The sequence below is a fragment of the Mauremys reevesii genome, linkage group 8 (assembly GCF_016161935.1).
Source record: "Mauremys reevesii isolate NIE-2019 linkage group 8, ASM1616193v1, whole genome shotgun sequence".
In the NCBI taxonomy this organism is placed as follows: domain Eukaryota; kingdom Metazoa; phylum Chordata; order Testudines; family Geoemydidae; genus Mauremys; species Mauremys reevesii.
In genome coordinates this window covers 38753375-38774626 of record NC_052630.1, presented here as the reverse complement: position 1 = coordinate 38774626, position 21252 = coordinate 38753375, and the positions used below count along the sequence as shown (strand labels likewise).

The window sequence follows — 21252 nt, the reverse complement described above, 5'->3', positions numbered from 1 at the left end:
AAGGCAAACCAAGAAAGCATTCACAAGAAGATGCAAAAACTAACAGTAAGATTTTTTTTTAAATATATCAGAAGCAGGAAGCCTGTCAAATAATCAGTGGGGCCACTGGACGATCAAGGTGCTAAAGGAGCACTCAAGGAAGACAAGGCCATTGCAGAGAAGCCAAATTAATTCTTTGCATCAATCTTCAAAAAGGATACCCAAAAGGCTAGCTCTTATGTGAGTAACAAATCTAAAGTACTGCCCCACATTGATGTGGCAGTACAAATTGAACAGATTGATAAACTAAACAGTGATAAATCACCAGGTCCAGATGGTATCACCTAAGAGTTCTGAAGGAACTCAGGTATGAAATTGCAGAAGTACTAACTGTAGTATATGTAACGTATTACTGAAAAAGGCCTCTGGACCAGATGACTGGAAGGTAGCTAATGCAATGCCAATTTTTAAAAAGGGCTCCAGAGGCGATCCTAGCAATTACAGAGCAGTGAGCCCAACTTCAGGACAGACAAATTGGCTGATATTATAGTAAAGAACAGAATTATCAGACACATAGATAAACATGATTAGTTGGGGAAGAGTCAACAAAACTTTTGTAAAGGAAAATTGTGCCTCATGGATCTATTGGAATTCTCTGAGGTGGAAACAAGCATGTGGACCAGGGTTAGTCAGTGAACATAGTGTACTTGGACTTTCAGAAAGCCTTTGACAAGGTCCCACCCCAAAGGCTCTTAAGCAAAGTAAGCTGTCATGGGAAAAGAGGGAAGGTCCTTTCATGGATCAGTAACTGGTTAAAAAACAGGAAACAAAGGGCAGGAATAAATGATCAGTTCTCAGAATGGAGAGAGGTAAACAGCAGGATCCCCCAAGGGTCTGCACTGGGACCAGTGCTGTTCAACATATTAATGATCCGGAAAATGGAAACCACAAAGCTTGCAGATACAAAATTATTCAACATAGTTAATTCTAAAGCTGACTGAGAAGAGTTCCAAAGAGATCTCACAAAACTGGGTGAGTGGGCAACAAAATGGCAGATGAAATTCAATGTTGATATGCAAAGTAATGCACATTGAAAAAAATAATTCCAACTACACAGATACAATGATAAGGTCTAAATTAGCTGTCGCCACCCAAGAAACAGATCTCGGAGTCATTGTGGATAGTTCTCTGAAAACAGCACAGCCGTGGTCAAAAAGAATAACAGAATGTTAGGAACCATTAAGACAGTGATAGAAAATAAGATAGAAAATAAGATAAAGCCACTATATAAATTCATGCTGTGCCCACACCTTGAGAACTGCGTGCAGTTCTGGTCACCCCATCTCAGAAAGGTTATAGTGGGACTGGGAAAGGTTCAGAGAAAGGCAACAAAAATTATCAAGGGTATGGAACGGCTTCACTATGAGGAGAGATTTTAGCTGTTCATCTTTAAAAAGAGAAGATTAGGGGGTATATGACAGAGGTCCATAAAATCATGAATGGTGCAGAGAAAATTATTAGAAAAGTGTTAGTTACCCTTTCCCACAATACAAAAACCAGGGGTCGCCCAATGAAATTAATAGGCAGTAGGTTTATTAAATAGGGAAATACTTTTTCACACAACACACAGTCAACCTGTGGAATTCATTGCCAGGGGATGTTGTGAAGGTCAAAAGTATAGCTGGGTTCACAAAAGAATTAGATAAGTTCATGGAAGATAGGTCTATCAATGCCTATTAGCCAAGATGATCAGGGGCACAACCCCATGCGCTGGGTGACCCTAAACCTCTGACTGCCAGAAGATGGGGGAGAAGATGGGGTGAATCATCCTCCAACTGCCCTGTTCTGTACATACCCCCTGAAGCATCTGGCACTGGCCACTGTCAGAGACAGGATACTGGGCTATTGGTCTGACCCAGTATGGCTGTTCTTATGCCACAAGGAATGGGACACTCAAGTGTCCTGCACACCTCCATAGGCAGTGGGCACAAGAGTGCAGGAACAAACCCCTGGGATAAGGGGCGAAGGAGAGAATGGCAGGAGTCAGGGACTGGGCTTGCGGCCCAAGCAGAGAGACAGCTCTGTGCAGTGGGGAGGGGGAAAGGGAAGAGGCCCCGAGCACTTTGGCAGTTGCCTTATGAACTCTGATGGAGTTGCTCGTCCATAACTATTCCCTCTCCTCCTGCTGGAGCATGGCTCCTCGCTCCCTCTCCCTGCTCACACAGACCCCACTGCTCCCCACTGCAGCATGGTGACCTGGTCAGTAACTGCTCCTGCAGGCAGCCCCTATGCATGAACACACCACACTGCCCTGCTGGGCACAAGCGCTGACTGTCGCTGATCCCACTGCACCCAGTGGGGTGCATGGAGCAGCTCCAGGAGCGCACTGGCACGCTGGAGCTCCCTCGTGGCAAGTAGCGTGGCCAGGTGCCCAGTTTTCGACCAGAAAATCTGGTTGAAAAGGGGACCTGACAGTGTCCAGTCAGATCTACTGACCGGACACCCAAAATCCAGTTACTGTGAGTGGGGGAAGTAGGGAGGCGCCAGGTCATCACCCGCTCCAGCCTTTACTCATCCAGGGCCACCTCCTACCTTTGTCGCGTGACTGCAGCTCCCAGCCCCAACCCACATGGGGTGGAGTGCGGGAGACGGAAGCAAGCAATGCGGGGGGAGGCGGGGGGGAAAGAGGAATGGATGGGGAGGGGCCTCAGGGGAAGAGATGAGCAGGAGTGGGGCTTTGGCGGGGAAGAGGCAGAGCAAGGTGGAGCCTCGGGGAGAAGAGGCAGGGCAGGGGAGGTTCCACCCCTGCTGGAGTGTCCAATTTTTAAATATTGCCAAGTTGGCAACCCTAGTGGCAAGGCTTGATTCCAGCACAGGGAGAGGCTGGATGTCTGCAGCAGCCCCCATCATTCACAAGCAGCGTGCCATGGAATGGAGCGCACCAGCACGGCACAGCCAGCCAGGGACATGCCATGTTCCCTCCCAAGCCGCCCTGCCTATCCCACAGGCAGGAAAGCAGGTCTCAGGCACAAGGAGCCAGGGTACAGGAGAAGAACTAGCACCAGGGCACAGGCACAAACCCCAGGGCTGGGAGGAGCGGGGCCTGACCCAGAGAGGGGGTTTTGCTGTGAGGCGCAGCCCTGAAAATTTTCCCCAGGTGCAGCTTAGGCTCCATGGTATGGAAGAGGCAGCCCAAACTATTGCTGCCCCTTTCCTGCACAGGACCGGGCCTTGCAACACCATTTCTAGGCTCACCTGCTATGTCTCCACAGGGAGAGAGAAGAGGAGATGCAATTGGGGTGGTGGATAATGTGCCATTGCCCCCAGCTGTACTATGGGGGGATGGGCTGGGGTGGAGGCAGAGCCCCCTTTCCTTCACTCCCCCTCCCCCTGCCTCTGGGCCTTATGGAAAACAAAACACAGCATTCAAAAATATAAAACTTTATTGAGGGCAAATTCAATGGGGGCAGCCCATCCCCACGGGACACACAGGCTACAATGCAATGAATGGGGAGGGGAGCCCAGTCCCATGGGACATACAGGCTACAATGCAATGGAGGGGGAGGGGAGTCCAGTCCCATGAGACACACAGGATACATACAATGCAGTGGGGAAGGGAGCCCAGCCCAGCCCAGCCCCAGGACACATAAGATATAATGCCAATTCTGCAGGAAGTCCCCCCCCCCCACCCCTGGGCAGATCCCAACAGGGCCCACAAAGCAGGAGCCCAGCAAGATGAGGCAGTCAGGCAGGATGTCAAGGCCTCGAACCGTCCACTTCACCCATCACCTCCATAGCCTGGCTCCCAGATTTGCTCTCCCCTCCCCAACCCAAGTCCCTCAAGATGCAGCCAGGACTTTTGCTCTGTCCCCTCATGCAGCAAGACAAACTCAGCCCCAACTCTCAGCAGTGACCCCGCCCCGAACCTCAGCACAGCCACTTCCTGCTCCCCAGCAGAGACCCTCCCCAGCCCTCGCTCCCCAGCCCCGACACTCGGCCCAGCCACCTCCTGCTCCCAAGCAGAGACACGCCCCCAGCCCCAACACTCAGCCCAGCCACCTCCTGCTCCCCAGCAAAGACACCCCCCCAGCCCTCGCTCCCCAGCCCCAACACTCAGCACAGCCGCCTCCTGCTCCCCAGCAGAGACCCTCCCCAGCCCTCACTCCCCAGCCCCGACACTCAGCACAGCCACCTCCTGCTCCCCAGCAGAGACCCCAACTCCGCAAGCCCTGGCTCCCCAGTCCCGACACACACAGACAGCCCTGGTGCAGCCCAGCCCCCTCACTTCTGGTAACGAGCTGTGCTCTGATCTCCTCTGCAGTGGGCTTGGCAGAGGCTGCAGCATAGCTCTGCAGCTCCAGCGACAAGCCTGATGCTTAGGCTGGAGCAAAGAGCCAAGCATCCCGGGCAGCAAGGGCTGGCGCTGGAACACAGGCTGGGGTCCCCACCCCAGGCAGCTGCACCAGGAGCAGAAGAAGCTTCTCTTACAGATTTGCTTTGCCCCAGGGCAGTAACAGGCTCAGCCCCCTTCCCAGGGAGCCCTGAGCTGGCACTTCAGAGGCTGCTGCTAGCAATAATGGGCTGGGACTGGGCACAGCACCCCCGACTCAGGGCAGGGCTGAAAGTCAGCTCCTTGTGGGACCAGCAAGGTGCAGGCCCCAGGCAGTCCAGCACAGATGGAGAGGTGGTCACTGCCATCTGCTGATGCTGGCAGGACTGGTCTCTAGCCCAGTGCTCAGTTGCTACTGGGGCACAGGGACTGCGAATCCAGTCCTTCCAGACCCCTCACCCAGCACATGCAGGGCTCCTTCCCATCAGGGGAACCTCCAGCAATGCAGCCCAGTGGCTACCACCCCCATCAGCCACAGGCAGCTGCCCGCAGGTCACGGTGCCTTCAGCCCCTGCCTTTTCCTGCCCCAGGAAGGAGCCATGGCTAGCTGCTCCATTAGTCCTCTGCCAGCCCCCCAGGCCATTCCCATGCGGCCGGGGATGGGTCCATGCTCACTCCCACACCTCCGTCCAGATGGCGCCCCGATGCAGAGGGCGTGCGTCCGGCGGGCTCAGGACGAGCTCTCCTACCTGCTTGTTGGTGTATTTCTGGGGGTTGGTGCGGTAGCTGTAGTCAGAGTACTGCTCAGAGCCCGTCGAGTTGTTGTCCCCAGTGCCCACAAAGGTGTTAGTGGCAGGCAGGTCCTGCACCACCTGGTGTTTCTTAGAGGCAGAGGGCGACTGGGGCTGCAGCTGGATGGAGGGCAGCGGGGAGTTGGAGCGGTAGTGGCGCCCCAGGTCCGGGCTCCCAGGTGGGTAGTTGAGAGGCAGGTGGATGCGGGGGCTGTCACTGACGGAGTCATTCATGAGGTTGAACTTGAGGGACTTCTGCAGCCCAGTCTCCTCCTCGTCATCGGCCAGTTTGGGCGGCTTAGGGGACTTGCTCTTCTTCACTTTGCTCTTGCTCTTGCTGCTCTTGTTGCCCTGCTTGGGGGCGTACAGGTCCTTGGTCTCCTTCTTGCCCGCCTGGTAACCGCTCTTGGCCTCCCTCTGCCGGCAGTAGCGCACCAGCACCACCAGCACAATGACCAGGGTGACGGCCACGATGCCGGCGATGACACCGAAGAGGATGTTGCTGCGCTGCTTGCTGCGCTCGTACTCGGGGTCCCCAGCGATGTCGATGTCCAGTGGCGTGTCCAGGCTGTGTCCCAGCAGGGTCTCCAGCAGCGTGCGATTGGCCAGGGTCTCATTGACATAGAAGTGCACCAGCGCGGTGCCATGGCGCGAGGGCTTGCCCCTGTCATTAACACGCACCACCAGGCGGTGCAGGCCATGGTGCTTGCGCAGGATCTCCTTCTCCAGCGTGATGTCCCCGCTCTGCGGTGAGATCTGGAATAGCTCGAAGGGGTTGCCCCCTGTGATTCTGTAGGTCAGCTCTGCATTGACCCCCGAGTCAATGTCCTCAGCCTTGACCTTGCTGACCTGCTGCCCGGGGCTGGTGTGGGGCAGGATGTGCTTGTAAGAGGCATTGGAAGGGGAGGTGATGAAAGGGGCATTGTCGTTCTCATCCAGCACGTTGATGGTCACCCCCACGTAGGCGGATCTGGGAGGGTCCCCGCCATCCACAGCTTTGAGCCGAAAGGTGTACGTGCTCTGCTGCTCCCGGTCAAAGGAGATGCTGGAGAGTATGGTGCCAGTGCCATTCTGGATGACAAAGTCCCCGTTGTCCTGCTCCACTGACAGCTGGATTCGGGCGTTGTTGCCCTTGTCAGCGTCAATCACCGTCACCATGCCCACCGGGCTCAGGGGAGGCATGTTCTCCATCACTGAGAAGTTGTAGCTGCTCAGCATAAACTTGGGGTCGTTGTCATTCCTGTCCATGACATTGATGGCCACAGATGCCGTGCCCTTGAGACTGGGGCTGCCCTTGTCAGCTGCCACCACTAGGAACTCGTAGCGCTCCCTCTGCTCCCGGTCCAGCACCGTCTTCACTCGGATCTCGCCTGAGTCAGGGTCGATGGAGAAGAAGCCCTTGGAGGAGGAGTCCATGACCAGAGAGTAAACCAGCTTGGCATTGGATCCACTGTCAGCGTCACTGGCACTCACCTCCACCACCAAGTCATCAGGGGCATTGTTCTCGGGGAAGGCCACCTCGGTGAGGCTTTGGCTGAAGACTGGGGCATTGTCGTTCACATCCACCACCTGCACCTTGAGGGAGTTGGTGCTGGAGAGGGGCGGGTTCCCCGAGTCCACAGCCACAATCTCAATGGTGTACTCCTTCACCGCCTCGTAGTCCAGCGGCGTGGTGGTCTGCAAGAAGTACTTCTTCTTGCTGTCACTGCCCGTCTCGCTGGCCTGTCTCAGCTGGAATGGGACATCGCCAGCAACCACACAGGTGACCACAGCGTTCTCACCCTCATCCCGGTCAGATACCTGTACCAGAGCCACGGCCGTCTCCACAGGCACGTCCTCGGAGATGTTGGCCATGCCGTCTTGATGGGTGACGAGGCCAATACCCCGGATTTCAATGGAGGGGGCATTGTCATTCATGTCCTTGATGGTCACCACCACTTGGGTGCGGGCACTCTTGGGATTGGCCCCCTTGTCCTTGGCCAGGACAGAGAACTTGAGGATATTGACATCCTCACGGTCAATGGGCCCCTGCACAGTGATGAGGCCTGTGGTCCTGTCCAGGCGCAGCAGGCGGCGCACCATGTCCGTGGCCTGGTGGAAGGAGTAGTCAATCTCGGCGTTGGCACCCTGATCCGAGTCATTGGCTTTCACCTGTGGGAGGAGGAAGAGGAGAACAAGGTGAACAGGAGCAACCCTGTCCACGTTTCTCCAGTGAAACTGGCCTAACCGGTTAGGCTGCCTCAGCCCCACTCCCTGCTGTCCCGCTCTGGCATGCAAGGAATTCTCCATGGGAACCAGCCAGCCAGCAAGTCTGACACCCAGCAACAGGGAGGAACAGCCAGGAACTAGAACGCAGCCTGTCCAGGTGAGCAGGCCGCACCCTGCTGGACACTTGCAGCAGCAGAGAGGATCCCAGCCTGGCTGCGCACACCCCTTTGCTAAGATGAATCCTGATTCACCACCACGCTGCAGCGAAGCTAGTTACATGCAGCCAAAGACACCACCCGGGGAGGGTGGATTAGAACCCACTGCTTCCCATTCTGGGGCGCTGCTCCGAAGCTGCACAGGCAGTCCAGTGCCTGCACCTGGGCTGTCCTGACTCAAAGCCAGCCCAGAGCATGCTGCAGTTCAGTGCAGAGAGCTAGTGATTCCCAGGGCTTGGGCAGCAGCAGGCTGCAGGTTGTGATTGAGGAGCACCAGCTGAATTGGGTGTTGAGGGAGCCCAGGACTGGATCAATGGGGGGCAGGCTGAGGTTCAGTACTGTGGGGCTGTGACAGAGCTGTGGAGAAGCTCAGGGCTGGGATAGCATGGGGGTGGGGGGAGCTGTGGGTCAGGACTGAGGGGCCCAGCCTAGCTGGGGAATGGGAGGAACCCAGGACAGAAATAGCATGTAGGGGGAAGAGGCTGGGATTGAGAGGCAGCAGCAGAAGTGGGGGAGAGGGGTCCCAGGGCCAGAACAGCTCCAGATTGGGGCTGAGGGACAGAGGAGAGCTGCCCATACTCTGCATGGCTCCATCTCCTCTCCCCACTCCCCTCCTCCCTGTCAGGAGTTCTGCATTCACATAAGCCTGTTTCCACATTTATTATTTGCTTTCTAAAGAATCGGAGGTTTGTCTAACATTTGCTTTCCTAATCAGCTCTCCAAGCGCGCTCCTCTCTGCCCCATTTGCAGCTCTGCCGTTATCTCGCTCAGCAGATTTGGATGGAGAACAAAAGTTGTTAAATGTAAATTCCACCTTTTACCTCCACTCCCTGAGCTGAGGAGTCATTTTCCTCCTGAAAGATAAAAGCTGAGCAATGGCAGCAGCAGAGCTGCAGCCCATTCTCCTGTCGCTTCTGCCTTATCTGCCTCCAACTTTCGCTCTCTGAACAGTGAAAAATGAATTCTTAAAATTCACATCAAAATTAGCGAGCCGAGCAGCTGAGTGCTGGCCGTGCGCCACTTATTAAGATGGCAGCTGCAGATAAACAGATGTCAGCTCCCATCGGCTCAGTGCCCCTTCCACCAAATCCACAGAGACCCACCCCTCAGGGCTCCCAGCCAATTGAAATGGGCATTAGGATGCCACGCTTGGGCTCAAAATTCTCTCTATAGAGTCTGTGGCATGCAAGCGGCCTTTGGCTACCCCGGGGCTTCAGCCGTGCCACATTTTGTTTGTGCATGTACAAGAGAGGCTGCATCATCCCACATCTCCCTGGGGAGAAGGCGCTTCCCAGGGGTTGCCAAGCCAAAGGAGCCTGCTTTAGTTTCAGAGGCATCTAATGCTGGTGAAAGGGAGACTAATTTCCTGTCTGTAGCCAGCATTTAGCACAGCTAGGCAGTGGGCAGGCTTCCCAAGCACAGCTCTCCCGGTGCCCCTCAATCCTGATCTGCTGCCCCTGCTAGCCCAGCCCTGGCCTTCCCCCACTTCTTTTCCATTCCTAATCTTACCACATTGTGGTGTGGTTTACTAGGGAAGCTGCCCACCTACAAAACCCCTGCCACTTGTGATCATGCCATGCCTGAAACCAGGTTCCCGGTGGTGCCTCAGCACATTCCCAGACAGACAGACTGTGAGGCCTTTGGGACAAAGCCTATTCTTTTTATTCTGTGTTTGTACAGCACCTGGGGCCACAGGGGCCTGGGCCATGACAGGCGCCCATGAGAGCTACCGTAATACTCCTAATAATGTACAGTGCCTACTGCAATGTGGCCCTGGTCCGTGACTGGGCCCAATCAGTGCTCCCATAATACACTTAATAAATAATAATTGTAGCAAGTAATATAAAGGCGCTCCAGCTGCTCCACCTGCCTCCTTTGAAAGCTGATGAAAAAAGTGGGAAGCTGGCCTGGGCAGTGCAGGTTGTGCACCATGCTTGGTGCCCCGCTGTGTGCTCACCTGGAGGACGGAGTGCCCCATAGGGCTGTTCTCAGAGAGCTCTGCCTCATACAGGGCCTTCTCGAACTTGGGGGTGTTGTCATTCATGTCCAGGATGGTGATACGCAGCAGAGCACTGCTCGCCCGCGGTGGGCTGCCTCCATCCTGCACCTTGATGGTCAGGTCATAGGAGTCCCACTGCTCCCGGTCCAGGTTCCCCATGACAATCAGCTGCGGCTGCTTCTCATCCAGATCCTCAGCCACCTGCAGGCCGAAGAGCTCCTGCGCCTCGGGCCCAGCCAGGAGCTCATAGGAGGCGACCCCGTTGGCACCTGCATCGCGGTCCATGGCCAGGGGGATGGGGAAGAGTGCCCCGATGTTGGTGTTCTCGGGAATGGCCAGTGTGATGACAGGCGAGGCGAAGTTGGGCGTGTTGTCATTGATGTCCAACACCTCGATCTGCCCTTCCAGCAGGCGTGGGCTGCTATTCATCATCAGGTCCGTGATGGACACCTCGAACTCCAGGAAGCAGAGTTCCCCTGGGAACTGGCTCTGGCACTCCCGCAGGCTCTCCCGGTCGATGGAGGTCTCCGTGGTGTAAATGTCCCCTGTCTTGCCATCCACACGCAGGTAGGGGGCCCCCACTTCCAGCTTATAGAGGTGTCCCACGTCGGGAAAGCCGTAGTCGGCAGCCAAGCTCCCAATGAGTGTGTTGGGTGGCTGTTCCTCCTGCACTTTGTAGACCACGCGTGTCCCAGCGCCCAAGGTGGGGAGCTGCAGGATGAGCCACAGGCCCAGGCAGGCTGCCAGCCATGTCATCCTGCACTGGACAGGGGCTGCAAGGAAGCAGAGACACCACAGATTAGGGACAGCACGCTCCATCCCTCGGGCCTCCTCGCTCCCCACATACCCTGTTCGCTGCCACTGCATGTCCAACCTGGCTAGGAATGAGAAGCCCAGCCCTGCTGCCAGCTATGAAGCAGCTGAGCAGTTCCCTGCTCCACACACTCACCTCTCTGCTCAGCAGGTCACAGGAGCTGATTTCCAGCAGCCCTCTGCAACCCAACATCAATGCCCAGGGGAAAGGCTCCTACACGCCCTGCCTGTGTAAGAACACAGGCACTGAAACCCAGCCCCACGCCTGTCCCCTGCCCACCAGCTAGTCACAACTCAAACGGACACTGCACCCAGGCAGACGCACACAGGGCACTGCAAAGGGCTTCCTCCTGCACTGCATAGCGTGCTCTAGCCAGAGAGATAGCCTTGCGGGGCAGACCAGAGACCCTGTGCCCCCCTCAGTGCTATAGTGACACGCTGTGAGCGAGTGCCTCCACGCCAGCGCTGCAGCGACACACTACAAACATACAACCCCTCCACCCCCCTCAGTGCTACACTGACACATGCTACAAGTGCACCCTCCTCTTCCCCACCCCCCCATCCCCAGTGCTACAGTGATTCACACTATGAGCATCCCCACCCCATCTCGGCACTGCAGTGACATTCTGTGAGCAAGCGCCCCACCCCCACCCTTGCACTGCAGCGACACACTGCATAGTGTGCTCTAGCCAGAGAGACAGCCTCGCACCGCAGCCCAGAGACCCTACGCCCCCCCAGTGCTGCAGTGACACACTACAGGTGTGCAAACTCCCTCCCCCGTGCTGCAGTGACACATGCTACGAGCACACACACACCCCTGTGCTACGGTGACTCATGCTATGAGCTTCCCACCCCCACCCTGGTGCTACAGTGACACACTGTGAGCGAGTGCCACCACCACCACCCGTCACTGCAGTGACAAACACTACAAGCGTGCACCCCCACGCACACCCTGGCGTTGCAGCAACACATGCTACAAGTGCACCCTCCCCTCCCACCCCTGGTGCTGCACTGACACACGCTACAAGCACACGCCCATCCTCCACGCTGCAGTGACACACACTTCTCCCACACAGACACACTGCACTGAGCACAGAGACCCAGTCTGGACTCCTGGCCCTAGGGGGGCTGCAGTACAGCAGACAGGAGAAGAGACTCTTCGGACACTGGAGCCACCCCATAAAGCATCTCTACCCTCAGCGCTGCCTCACATGGAGTGGAACACCCACAGCACTGCTGTGCTGGCCCTGAGCTGGGTTCCCTGGCCAAACAGGGCAGGCTGGGGCTCCACCCCTGCTTACATTGGTACGAGCTGTGGGCATACACCAGGTGGGGGGCAGAGAGGCAAGGTGATATCCCTCCCTTCCTCATTGCCCCAGGCCCCCCAAGATATACACACACAGTAACCTCCTCCAACACACACACAGAGTCTGAACTCCTCCAACATACACTGTCTGACCCCCACCAACACACACAGACACACACACAGTAACCTCCACCCAACACACACACACACACAGTCTGATCCCCCAACACACACAGTCTGAACCCCACCAGCACACACACAGTAGCCTCCCACAAACACAGACTGTCTGACCCCTCCAACACACATAGTAACATCACCCCAATACACAGACAGGGCCACCAAGAGCAGGTTCGGGCCCTGGTGAAAAAAAAATTTCGGGCCCTCCAGCAAGGGCAGACCGGCTATACAGGGCCGACGAAGCCGGGCCCAGGGCCCCCTTCTGGACCGCCGGGCCCCAGTAATTTGTACCGGCTTCCCCCCTCCCTCGTCAGTCCTGCACACAGATGTGGTATCTGATCCTCCCCAGCACACACACACACGCACACACAGAGTAACCTCCTCTCAACACATACACAGTCTGACTCCCTTCACACATACACATACAGACAGTAACCTCCCCCCTACACACACACACACACAGTCTGACCCCTTCCATGCGCGCGCGCGCACACGCACACACACACACACACACTGTCCGAGCCCCACCAACACACCGGAGCACCCCAGGAAACAGAGGGCTCGACTACCAATACAGATCCAATAAGCAGCCCACAGTGGGAGCTGTGTACCTGACACATACACGCGTTAACTTCCTTCCTAGAAATGACACGATCCCAGCCAAGCACCCGAACACGAGCGCCAAACTCGCCAGCCCCTAGCATGACTGTCCAGGACCAGAATCATGGCCCCACATCCCCTATTTCCCAGGGTCCCAAATACAGCACTGCTCCCACCAGCCCGTCACCCTACCCATGCCCCAGCCTCACACCCCCACAGAAACTCCTCCTGTGATGAACAGACATGCAATGCTGTACTCCTCCCTCTCCACACTGCAACCTCCTGCCCCTCAACACTGCCCCCTATGCACCCCACACAACCCCAAACCTCCACCACACACACACCTCCCTGCTCAACCCCGAAACACACAGTTGGGGGCCCCCCTCTCCAGTACTTCCTGGTTCCGTTATTGCACTAAGGGCCACCCCCTCCCCCGGGCATGAGCCCTGAGCCCCTCACTCCTCCCCCATGACATGCGAGATGCCCACCTGGCCCAGCCCCTCCAAGTACACCTGGCCTCACTGCCTGCCCTGAACATCAACCCCACGAGCAGTGCCAGGCCACAGCGGGTCAGAGCACAGGACCGTTGGCACTGCCCTTCCCCAACCTCACCCTATCCAGCGGGGAGCGTCTCCGAGTGCGCACAGGACAAGGGGGGGGGGGGCACTGGGAAGGGTTACAGCTGCCTGTATACTAGCACAGCCCCTGGAGAGACGCTGCAGCTTCAAGCCTGCAGAAGGCAACACCTGGGCATGGGAACCCCAGGCACAAGATCCCTCCAGCTCAGTGGGCTCCTCTCCCATGTACGGAGTAAGCTCCAGACCACCCCACACACGGCAAGCTCCCCCAGCACTTCTCTTTGCACCCGCACACTCAGCAAGCTGCCCCCCAACACAGAGCTACCCCTCCCCCACATATGACCATACCCTCCCCACCCGCCCTGCGAGTTGAGTCTCCCTCCCCAGCACAAAGTGATCCCATGGGGCACTACCCAACTCCCATTCATTGTGAGCTCCCCTCCCACACACTCAGTCCCCGCTCCTTCCCTCTCCCCGACAGGGAAGCCCTCCGTTCCCCACCCCCACTCTGCTACATGGTGCTCTGACCCCAGATGGGCCCCTGCTCCCCCCAGTGAGTGAGTGGGGCAACAGTCAGTGCCAAGAGCAGCTCAGGCGCCACAGTTTAGCACATTCCTCGAGCCACCAGCTCACAGCCCATCACAAGTCCCTGACCCCAGCCCAGCAGAGGGGACCCTGTGCAGCCCCTCCTCTCCCACACAGACCACAGCCTTTTCCACAAGCACAGATGACAATCACAGGGAAGCCTTAGCAGCCCTGCTCCAACGTCCTGGCCCCACGGCCCGGCTCTCCCTCCCTGGAATGGCTGTCACACTTTGCTAAGTGTCCTTCACGCAGGACTTAGAAATCTGCCCCTCTCTGGCAGCATGAGTGAGAGAGGTGGCTCTGGCATGGCAGGAGCAGCCAGCCCAGGAGCCACCCATGTGTGAGGCAGGCCCCATTTGTCCTGGCATAGTGTGAGAGCAAAACAAGCCCCTCCCAGTAAGAAAGGACACCAACACCAAGATTCAACCCTGACTCTGGAGAAGCACATTCCCAGGCACAAAGAAGAAACAGAGCAAAATCTGCTTTGGTGGAGAATGGCTCCCAGAGGGAGGCAAAAGGCTGACAGCAGCCACAGTGTGATGCCTGCACGGCGAGTGCATGTGCCCTTCTCAGGCATCCTATTGCTCAGTAGCACCCTAGATAATGGCCGTGTATGGAGCAAGACAAACAAATACCATCTAACCACAGGACCCGGGAGAGCCCAAGTTGGACAAACCCTAAGAGCTGGTCGGGATCTATTGAGTTCCCTGGTGAGGCTCTTTTGGAGCTGCAGCTGGGCTTGGAGCTGCTCCCAGAGGTTGTTTGCCCATGTTTGTTTATTCTAGGCGTGGGTTGCAACTGTGTCCAGTCCCTGAGCTGTGGTTCCCATCAGGTGAGGTTTGGGGCAAAGGTGAAAGTTGTAAGGTAAGGCAGTCCCTGTGCCTATCAGGCAGCCTGAGTCAGCCATTCCTGGGCTCTATGGGCCAGGTGCCTTGCAGGGCTCCGCACCCAGCAGCTTCCGCTGTGACTGCTGGTGGGGCTGGGCAAACCCAGGGCTCACCCTGCTACCTCTCTCACTGCAGCAGGGGCCAGAGGCAGAGCACAGACCAGCGCTCACTCCCAGGACAATTCACCTTGGCTGGAGCAGGCGCTGCATTTTTGCCCCAGCCCCACCACCATCCTCTGCTGGTGCGGAGGGTGCGTGAACGACTCCCACACACTGCGTGGCTGTGAATGACGTGCTGCAGAGCTCCAGCCTGAGGATCATGGCTGACAGCGTGGCCCCTTGGGCACAGTGAAGCTGTCCACCAATGGTAAAGCTCATCTGTGCAGGATGCACTGGAACCAACTCCTTCAGGAGCTAAGGACTGTACCAGACCTCCCCAGCCTCTGCTCTGAGAGCCAGGCGTGCTCCTACAACCCACCTACACCACTAAACACCCGGAGCAGTGACCATTTACAACCCAAACCACTCCACTGCACACACAACTCTCCCCCAGGGAGTGGGTGCACAACAGAGCAAACCACACATGGCATCACTCAATGCACCATCAGAAGGCACTCAGATACTGCTGTGATGACAATGGGATCAGAACCCCTGTAGAATTACACCCAAGGGGCTGTGTACAGGAAGGTTGCAAAGTCCAGAACTCAAAAGTTAGGAAATACCAAAATTAAAGATGCCTGTGGGACCTTCATTAGTCCTCTTTGTTTATGGGCATTAGGGGACAGTCTTGGATTACATGTTCACATACTGTTGTTTACACAGGACTCTGCCTCATTCAGGGCACTGAGTGGACAGTGCTCCATGCTCAATATTTCTGTTTATCCCCATCATTCACTGCATGGCCCCTGATCTTATTTACTGCACACCACTCAAACCATGACCTGAATACAGAATCATTCATTTCCTCCTGGGCTTTTCTATATTGCTCATCACTACAGCATCAGAGCGCTTCACATACATTAATGAATGTGTCTTCACAAAGCCTGTCAGGTAGAGGGGGTGTTGTCCCTATTTTGCACATGGGAAAGTGAAACAGAGATTTTAAGGCCAAAACTGTCAAAGGTGTCAAACAAATTTTGGGTGCCCAAATCTGAGAAGGCCCAATCTTAGCATTCGTTAACACCCAGAATGTTCAAAGCACAGCTCCCGTGGACTTCAGTGCAGCTGTGCGCACTCAGCACTTCTGCAGCTTTGGCCTAAGGTGTCGTAAGCCAGACACCCAGGTCACCACCTGTGCATATTCGGGTTTACCCAACACCTCATGCAGGCTACAGACCCTGTTCCAGAGAGAGGGAGATACCCCAGCCCCGAGGGCGGTATTCAACTGCCACAGCGAAACCATCCTTTCTCTTCCTGCATCCTTTCTCAACCTCACCCCCTCCCCACTTTCCAACCTCTGTAGCAAAGGAGGCAAGGGCTCCACAGAAAGCAGCCTCCTTCACTACACAACCCTGATTCATCCCTAGAGCAGATCCACCCTGTGCACTGAAGGAGGCAGGGGACCAGTGCAAAAAGCAGTATGTGATCACAGAATTAAAGGCTGTATCATAATGCATAGGTACAAGTGGACTGAATTAAGGTTACATGCAAACTTAATTCAGGCATTCCCTAATTTTTGAGTGCTTGACTTTGCAACCTTAACATTCTTTTACAGATATTATTTCCTACTTTTAAAAAACATAACAATTGGAAAAAAACACAAATTTCATTGTGTAAAACCACCCCGACGCCAACGTGGGTCATCAGTGGGACTGGGATCCTTTGCTCCACAGCACAGTCCTCAGCCATGTGAGCTAACATTAACTGATAGCAGTAGTAGGTTATCAACCTCAATATGGACCTACCACTAGAGGGGGATGGAGACATACTTTGCCAGTAGGTTTCACACATATTTGCTGAACGGTAAAGTTGAAACTAAGGAATCCTGGATTCAGTCCCAGGTTCTGGAGGGGAGTGTGCTCTAGTGGTTACAAATCTCTCTGCCCCATTTCACCTTGTCCCTCCTCTGCTGCTATCTCCTGTCTCTCTGCCCCTACTTACTCTGCTCTTAGCTTCCCTCCTCCAGAGTTCCTGGTCCTGCCCCTTTCCCCCCCCATTTCCCCTTCCCTGCTGCCATCTCCCCCTCACTGCTTCTGTCCCCAGCTTCTGCCATGCTCATACCCTGATCCTATTCTCCTCCCTCCATGGCTCCTGCCCCCTCCCTCTGCTATCTTGTTCTGTCCCCCCTCCCATCTTCTGCCCCCCTATTCTGTTCCTACCTGTCCCTCCTCCTGAGCTCCTGCCACACACACACCCTTTTCCTCCTCCTGTGGGGGGGGGGGGGGGGGAAGCACTGAGGGCATAGGACAGACAGCTTCCCTGCTCCACAGCAGCCCCTGGCCTTTTGGGGCTGCAACAGCAGGGAAAGTCCTGCTCAGCACCCCCGCCCACAGACCTAGGCTAGAGCATGCTCAGTTCAGACCGAATCTTTGAGATTTTAGAGGCTGAACCTCTCTCTACTGAGCATGTGCACGCTAAGATTTTTCAAAAGCTTTTCACTTGACCAAATTTGGGTGTTTTTTCCCCAGGACCAGCAAAAGGCACCTCCCCAGCACTGGAGTGATCCCTTGGCCAAATTTCAAGCCTTAACCCCAAAGTATGGCAGTGACAGAGCTTCTCAACCCAACAGCAGTGGGAACGTTTATGGCTGAGCCCTTTGAGCTGAACCCTTCCAAAAGATCCAGCCGGAGGCAGACAGTGAGTGTGGGAAATTCCAGCCTGAAGATTTGGCGTTTCGTAAAATCTTACCAACAAGCAACTGAAAACAAGATCTTATCCTGGCAGCCATAGCTACAGGCAGTGCTGCCTGGCCATGTAGCCTGGAACTGGGCAACGGAGAATCACACCTGCACATCCTGGCCACAGCAACTCCCTGCCCAGAGCTTCCAGGCCCAACCTCACCACAGCAGCTACAGGCAGAAGGAACCCTCGACCATTCCTAGGCACAGAGGGAGCAAGATGTGGGAAGCAGGCACCAGCGGCCTGGAGCCTGACTGTCACCCACACAGGGTAGGTCACATTACACTATGCAAGAGATCACACCTGCCCTGCCTTGCCCACTTGCCCCAGAGCCAGGGCATTTCCAGCACTGACCAGCCCTCCCAACCCTGCCAAGCCAGGCTGGAGCTGTCAGGACTTAGCACAGCCTGGCTCTGGGCTAGAACCCGGGGGGAGCTGAGCCCCAGAGGGAGGCTGGCAGCTGGGCAGTGACCCCAGGAAAAAGGGGGAAAGAGATTAAAGGGGAAATGCCAGGCCCGGTTCCCCCCTCCCCAGTACACACCCAGGGGCAGGGCACACGCGCGGGTGGGAAGGGGCGCGCGCGCGCACACACACACGCGGCGGGGAGGCGCACACACTCTACGCGCTCTCAGGGAACTAATCACTGGCCAAATCCCAAAGCTGCCGTCTTGGAGCTATGGGCAGGCCAGGAAAGCTGTGGATAAGGGGGCGTTTGGACCATTTAGAAAGGGACACCTGCTTTCCCTGGTAATTTCTCGTTCACAGGCACACACACAAAAGCAGCGCCAGTGGCACATACACACACACAGCTCATGCCAGTGGCGCGCGCACACATACACACACACACACACACACCACTCACCCTCACCCCATGCCAGTGGCGCGCGCGCGCGCGCGCACACCGTGCCAGCGGCGACCGGGCGCGCGCTCCCAGTCTCTTTCTCGCACACAGCAGCATTTGCCCGCATCCCGGGGCAGGCTCGGTTATCCCGGGGAAGCTGTGGGGCGGGCCGGGAGCTCGGGGGCCAGTGGGGAGCGAAGCGCCGGGGGCAGCCACCCTCTGCCATGCAGATGAGCCTGTTTCAGCCGGGGTGGGCGATCGGGGAGGCGCTGGTCTGGCAGGCTCCGGGAATGGAGGCAGCAGCACAACAAGTGTCATGAGCCGCGTGCGGCGCTGCTGTCCGTCCTGGCCCCTCCGGGACACTGCAGCTCGCAGCCCCGCAGCCCCTCCGCTCTGCCAGCCCCGGTCCCCGGCTCTGAGCAGCCGGCGAGAGCCCTTGGCTCAGGCAGCTCCACTCCACCCCGCCCGGCCCTGGCTGGGGCTAGGGCAACTCCGTGATCCACCCTGGGTGCGGAAGGGGGCGGGGGTTCTCGCCCAACAACCCTCGGGAATCTGCGGGGACGAGATGGCTGAAGCTCGGGAGCCCATGGAGGGGACGGGGCGGATGCGCCCCTAATAAGGCTCCGATCTCCGGGCAGCCTCTGATCACGGCGCCCAGGTGCTCAGCACAGAGCCTGGAAAGAAAGTTGGTGGCCCCGCAAGCGGCGGAAAGGCAGCAGCTCCTGCCCCTTCTCCTTCGCCTGGCTGCCGGGAGGCGCGTCCCTCCCTCGCCGGGCGCAGCATCCGCCTCGCTAACCTGCCCGGCATCGCTTCTGGGATCCACTCCCCCTTCCCGGGCACCCCGCTATCCTCGCAGCCAGCGCTGCCGCCTGGTCCCCGAGACCCGGCCCCCGCCTCGCTCCCTGCCCGCGGACCAGCCAGGAGGACCCGCGCACTCCCGCATTCCGACACACGCGGAGGCACAGCCGTGGGACAACGGGGGGGCTCCCGGGTCCAGCCGCGGGGGGGCACCGAGCACCGGGCAGGTTCCCGGCTGCGGCTCTTACTTGGCAGCGGAGAGCGCCGTGTGCGCGGCACCTCCGGCTTCTCCATCCCCTGCCGGGACCGGCTCCGCTCTGCGCCTCCGGCTGGTTCCCCACAAAACAGGCGGAATCCCGGGGGGCCTGTGGCGGCCGGTCGGGGCTGCGGCTCCCTCCCGGCGCGGCGAGCGGGGCTGGCGCAGCCGTGTCCGTCGCAGTGTCCGGCTCTCGGCGTGTGTGAGGCTGTGCCAGGGACGCACCGAGCCGGCCCAGCCCCCTCCCCCTCGCTGCTCCGCCTCTTGCTGCCGCCAGCACCGGGAGGTGGAGCCCGGCGGGGCGGGGGCTCAGCAGAGCCGCCGAGCGCTGCGGCTCAGAGGCAGTTGGAGCCTCTGGCTCGCGTCGCCGTGGGTCCGAGCCGGAGCTGGCCGCCTCTTCCCCAGCGAGCGGCACCTGCACGGCCCGGCCGGGGGCGGATCGGTGTGCACATGGGAACCAAGCCAGACCCCAGCCCTGCGGTACCGCTTAGGGGAGAGCCCCGGGGCACCCCCGCTTCTCTGCGGACCGAGCAATGTGCCCCCGAAAGCCTGACTGGAGAGCGTAGCCAGCGCCCCGTTTCCCCCACCCCGCAGAGCCCCGGGCAGCCCCATGGCCGGCGCATCCGCGGCTCCCCCCACCCATCCCGCCTCTCCGGGGACTAAGGAGCTGCCCAGCCCCCTCCTCCGGGATTAGAGGCGCTGCCTTAGCCTGGGAGCTGGAGGAATTAGCTCCGTGACTCCAAGGCAGAGCTGCGCTCCTGGAGCTGCCCGAGGTGCTGCCTGCGGCTCCCCGGGAGCAGAGGAGCCCTATGAGCAGCGCATGCGACGGGCCCTCCCCGCAACAGACCACGCGCGCCTGCCCTTCTCCCCTTCCCACCCCGGGAATCCTGGCCAGCCGGGGGCCAGAGTGAGGCGCTGCCCGTGGAACAGCGGGCCGAAATGTGGCTTCACTAGCCCGCTGGGGAGCTAGGAGAGGGGTTGGTGACTGCGTCCCGCCGCTCTCGGCCCAGCCAGCAGCTTCCCCTTCAAGAAACGCAGCAAAGGAGGAGCCCAGGGATACTCAGCACCTCCCAACAAACAGTTCTGGCCTCCGCGGGCCTGCTGTGGGCCAAGGCCCAGAGCTAGTGCATCCTCCGTTCCCGAGTCAGTGACCCTGGGCCGGCGGGGACAGGCTGCCTGGCTGCGGCCCCAGGTCCAGGGGTGACCAGGTGGCAAGAGAGCAAGTCACTGACCTGGTGTCAGCACCCTGGTGAGTCACGCGCGCTCTTCTTCCAGGCGTCAGACCCCCGTTGGGCAGAGCTGAGCAGCTGCAGGTTCCCCACTGACACTGCAAACTCCCGCCCCCTCCCACTACAGGGCTGGGTCAGACACCTCGTTTGCACTTCTTGGCACCTCTGTGTATGGCAGCCTGAAGGGGGGAGGGGAGACAATTCCTTGTCAGGGCTAAACCCCACAGACCGGGTGCTCTAGGGCAGTCCATTCCCTGTGATAATCATCCCTGGCCCAGCCGCTCCAGTGACACCTGGCCCCTCCGTTCCTTTAATGTGCGAGTGCAGCCTAGAGTCTGTCTCCGCAGCATTCAGCCAGGCCGAGCTGTGCGGGGACTCTCCTGGCCAAGGGGGGGTGGCTGACCAGACAGGCTAGGTGCTCTGTGGTGCAGCGTGAAATCCGTAGGCTGGGGACTCACTCGGAGCACTAGTGCGGCGGGGAGGAGGCAGTTCTTCACATCCCTGCCTGGGAGCACATTGACTCCTAGATTTATAGCCCAGGGATGAAGCTCCTGCAGCTGAGGGCGGGGGCGGCACAGAGGAACCCTACTTCCTGCTGAGCTACATGAACCTGTTGCATGCACAGCACAGCCTCCCGCCCCACTCCTCTCACACATGCTGGCAGCTCGCCTTTGATGACCCACTGCACCACCTTGTAGAGGCTGCTTTGTCCTTCCACGGAGTCGGCTCCGGCAGCCCTGGCCGTGGCTCAGGCTCCTTGCCCCGAGGAGGAATGCATCTGCCTCTCCCTGGGGGAACTCAGAGGCTTTCCTGGAGCTTTTTA

The 21252-nt window shown here is 58.0% G+C and overlaps 1 protein-coding gene across 7 annotated transcripts in view; it reads right to left on the bottom strand.

The window, feature by feature from the left end:
• Positions 1–20919, bottom strand: part of PCDH1 (protocadherin 1) — a 154536-nt gene extending 133617 nt beyond the window's left edge. For 2 of the 7 annotated variants that reach the window (XM_039484801.1, XM_039484800.1), the window contains exons 1-3: positions 17315–17644; positions 9481–10295; positions 5059–7251 (exon numbers count right to left, since the gene is read on the bottom strand). In XM_039484801.1, coding sequence (XP_039340735.1) covers positions 5059–7251; positions 9481–10295; positions 17315–17420 — 3114 coding nt within the window. In that variant the 5' untranslated portion in view covers positions 17421–17644. The other 5 variants (XM_039484799.1, XM_039484798.1, XM_039484796.1 and 2 more) reach the window with 5 other exon arrangements.
• Positions 20920–21252: the final 333 nt, after the last annotated feature.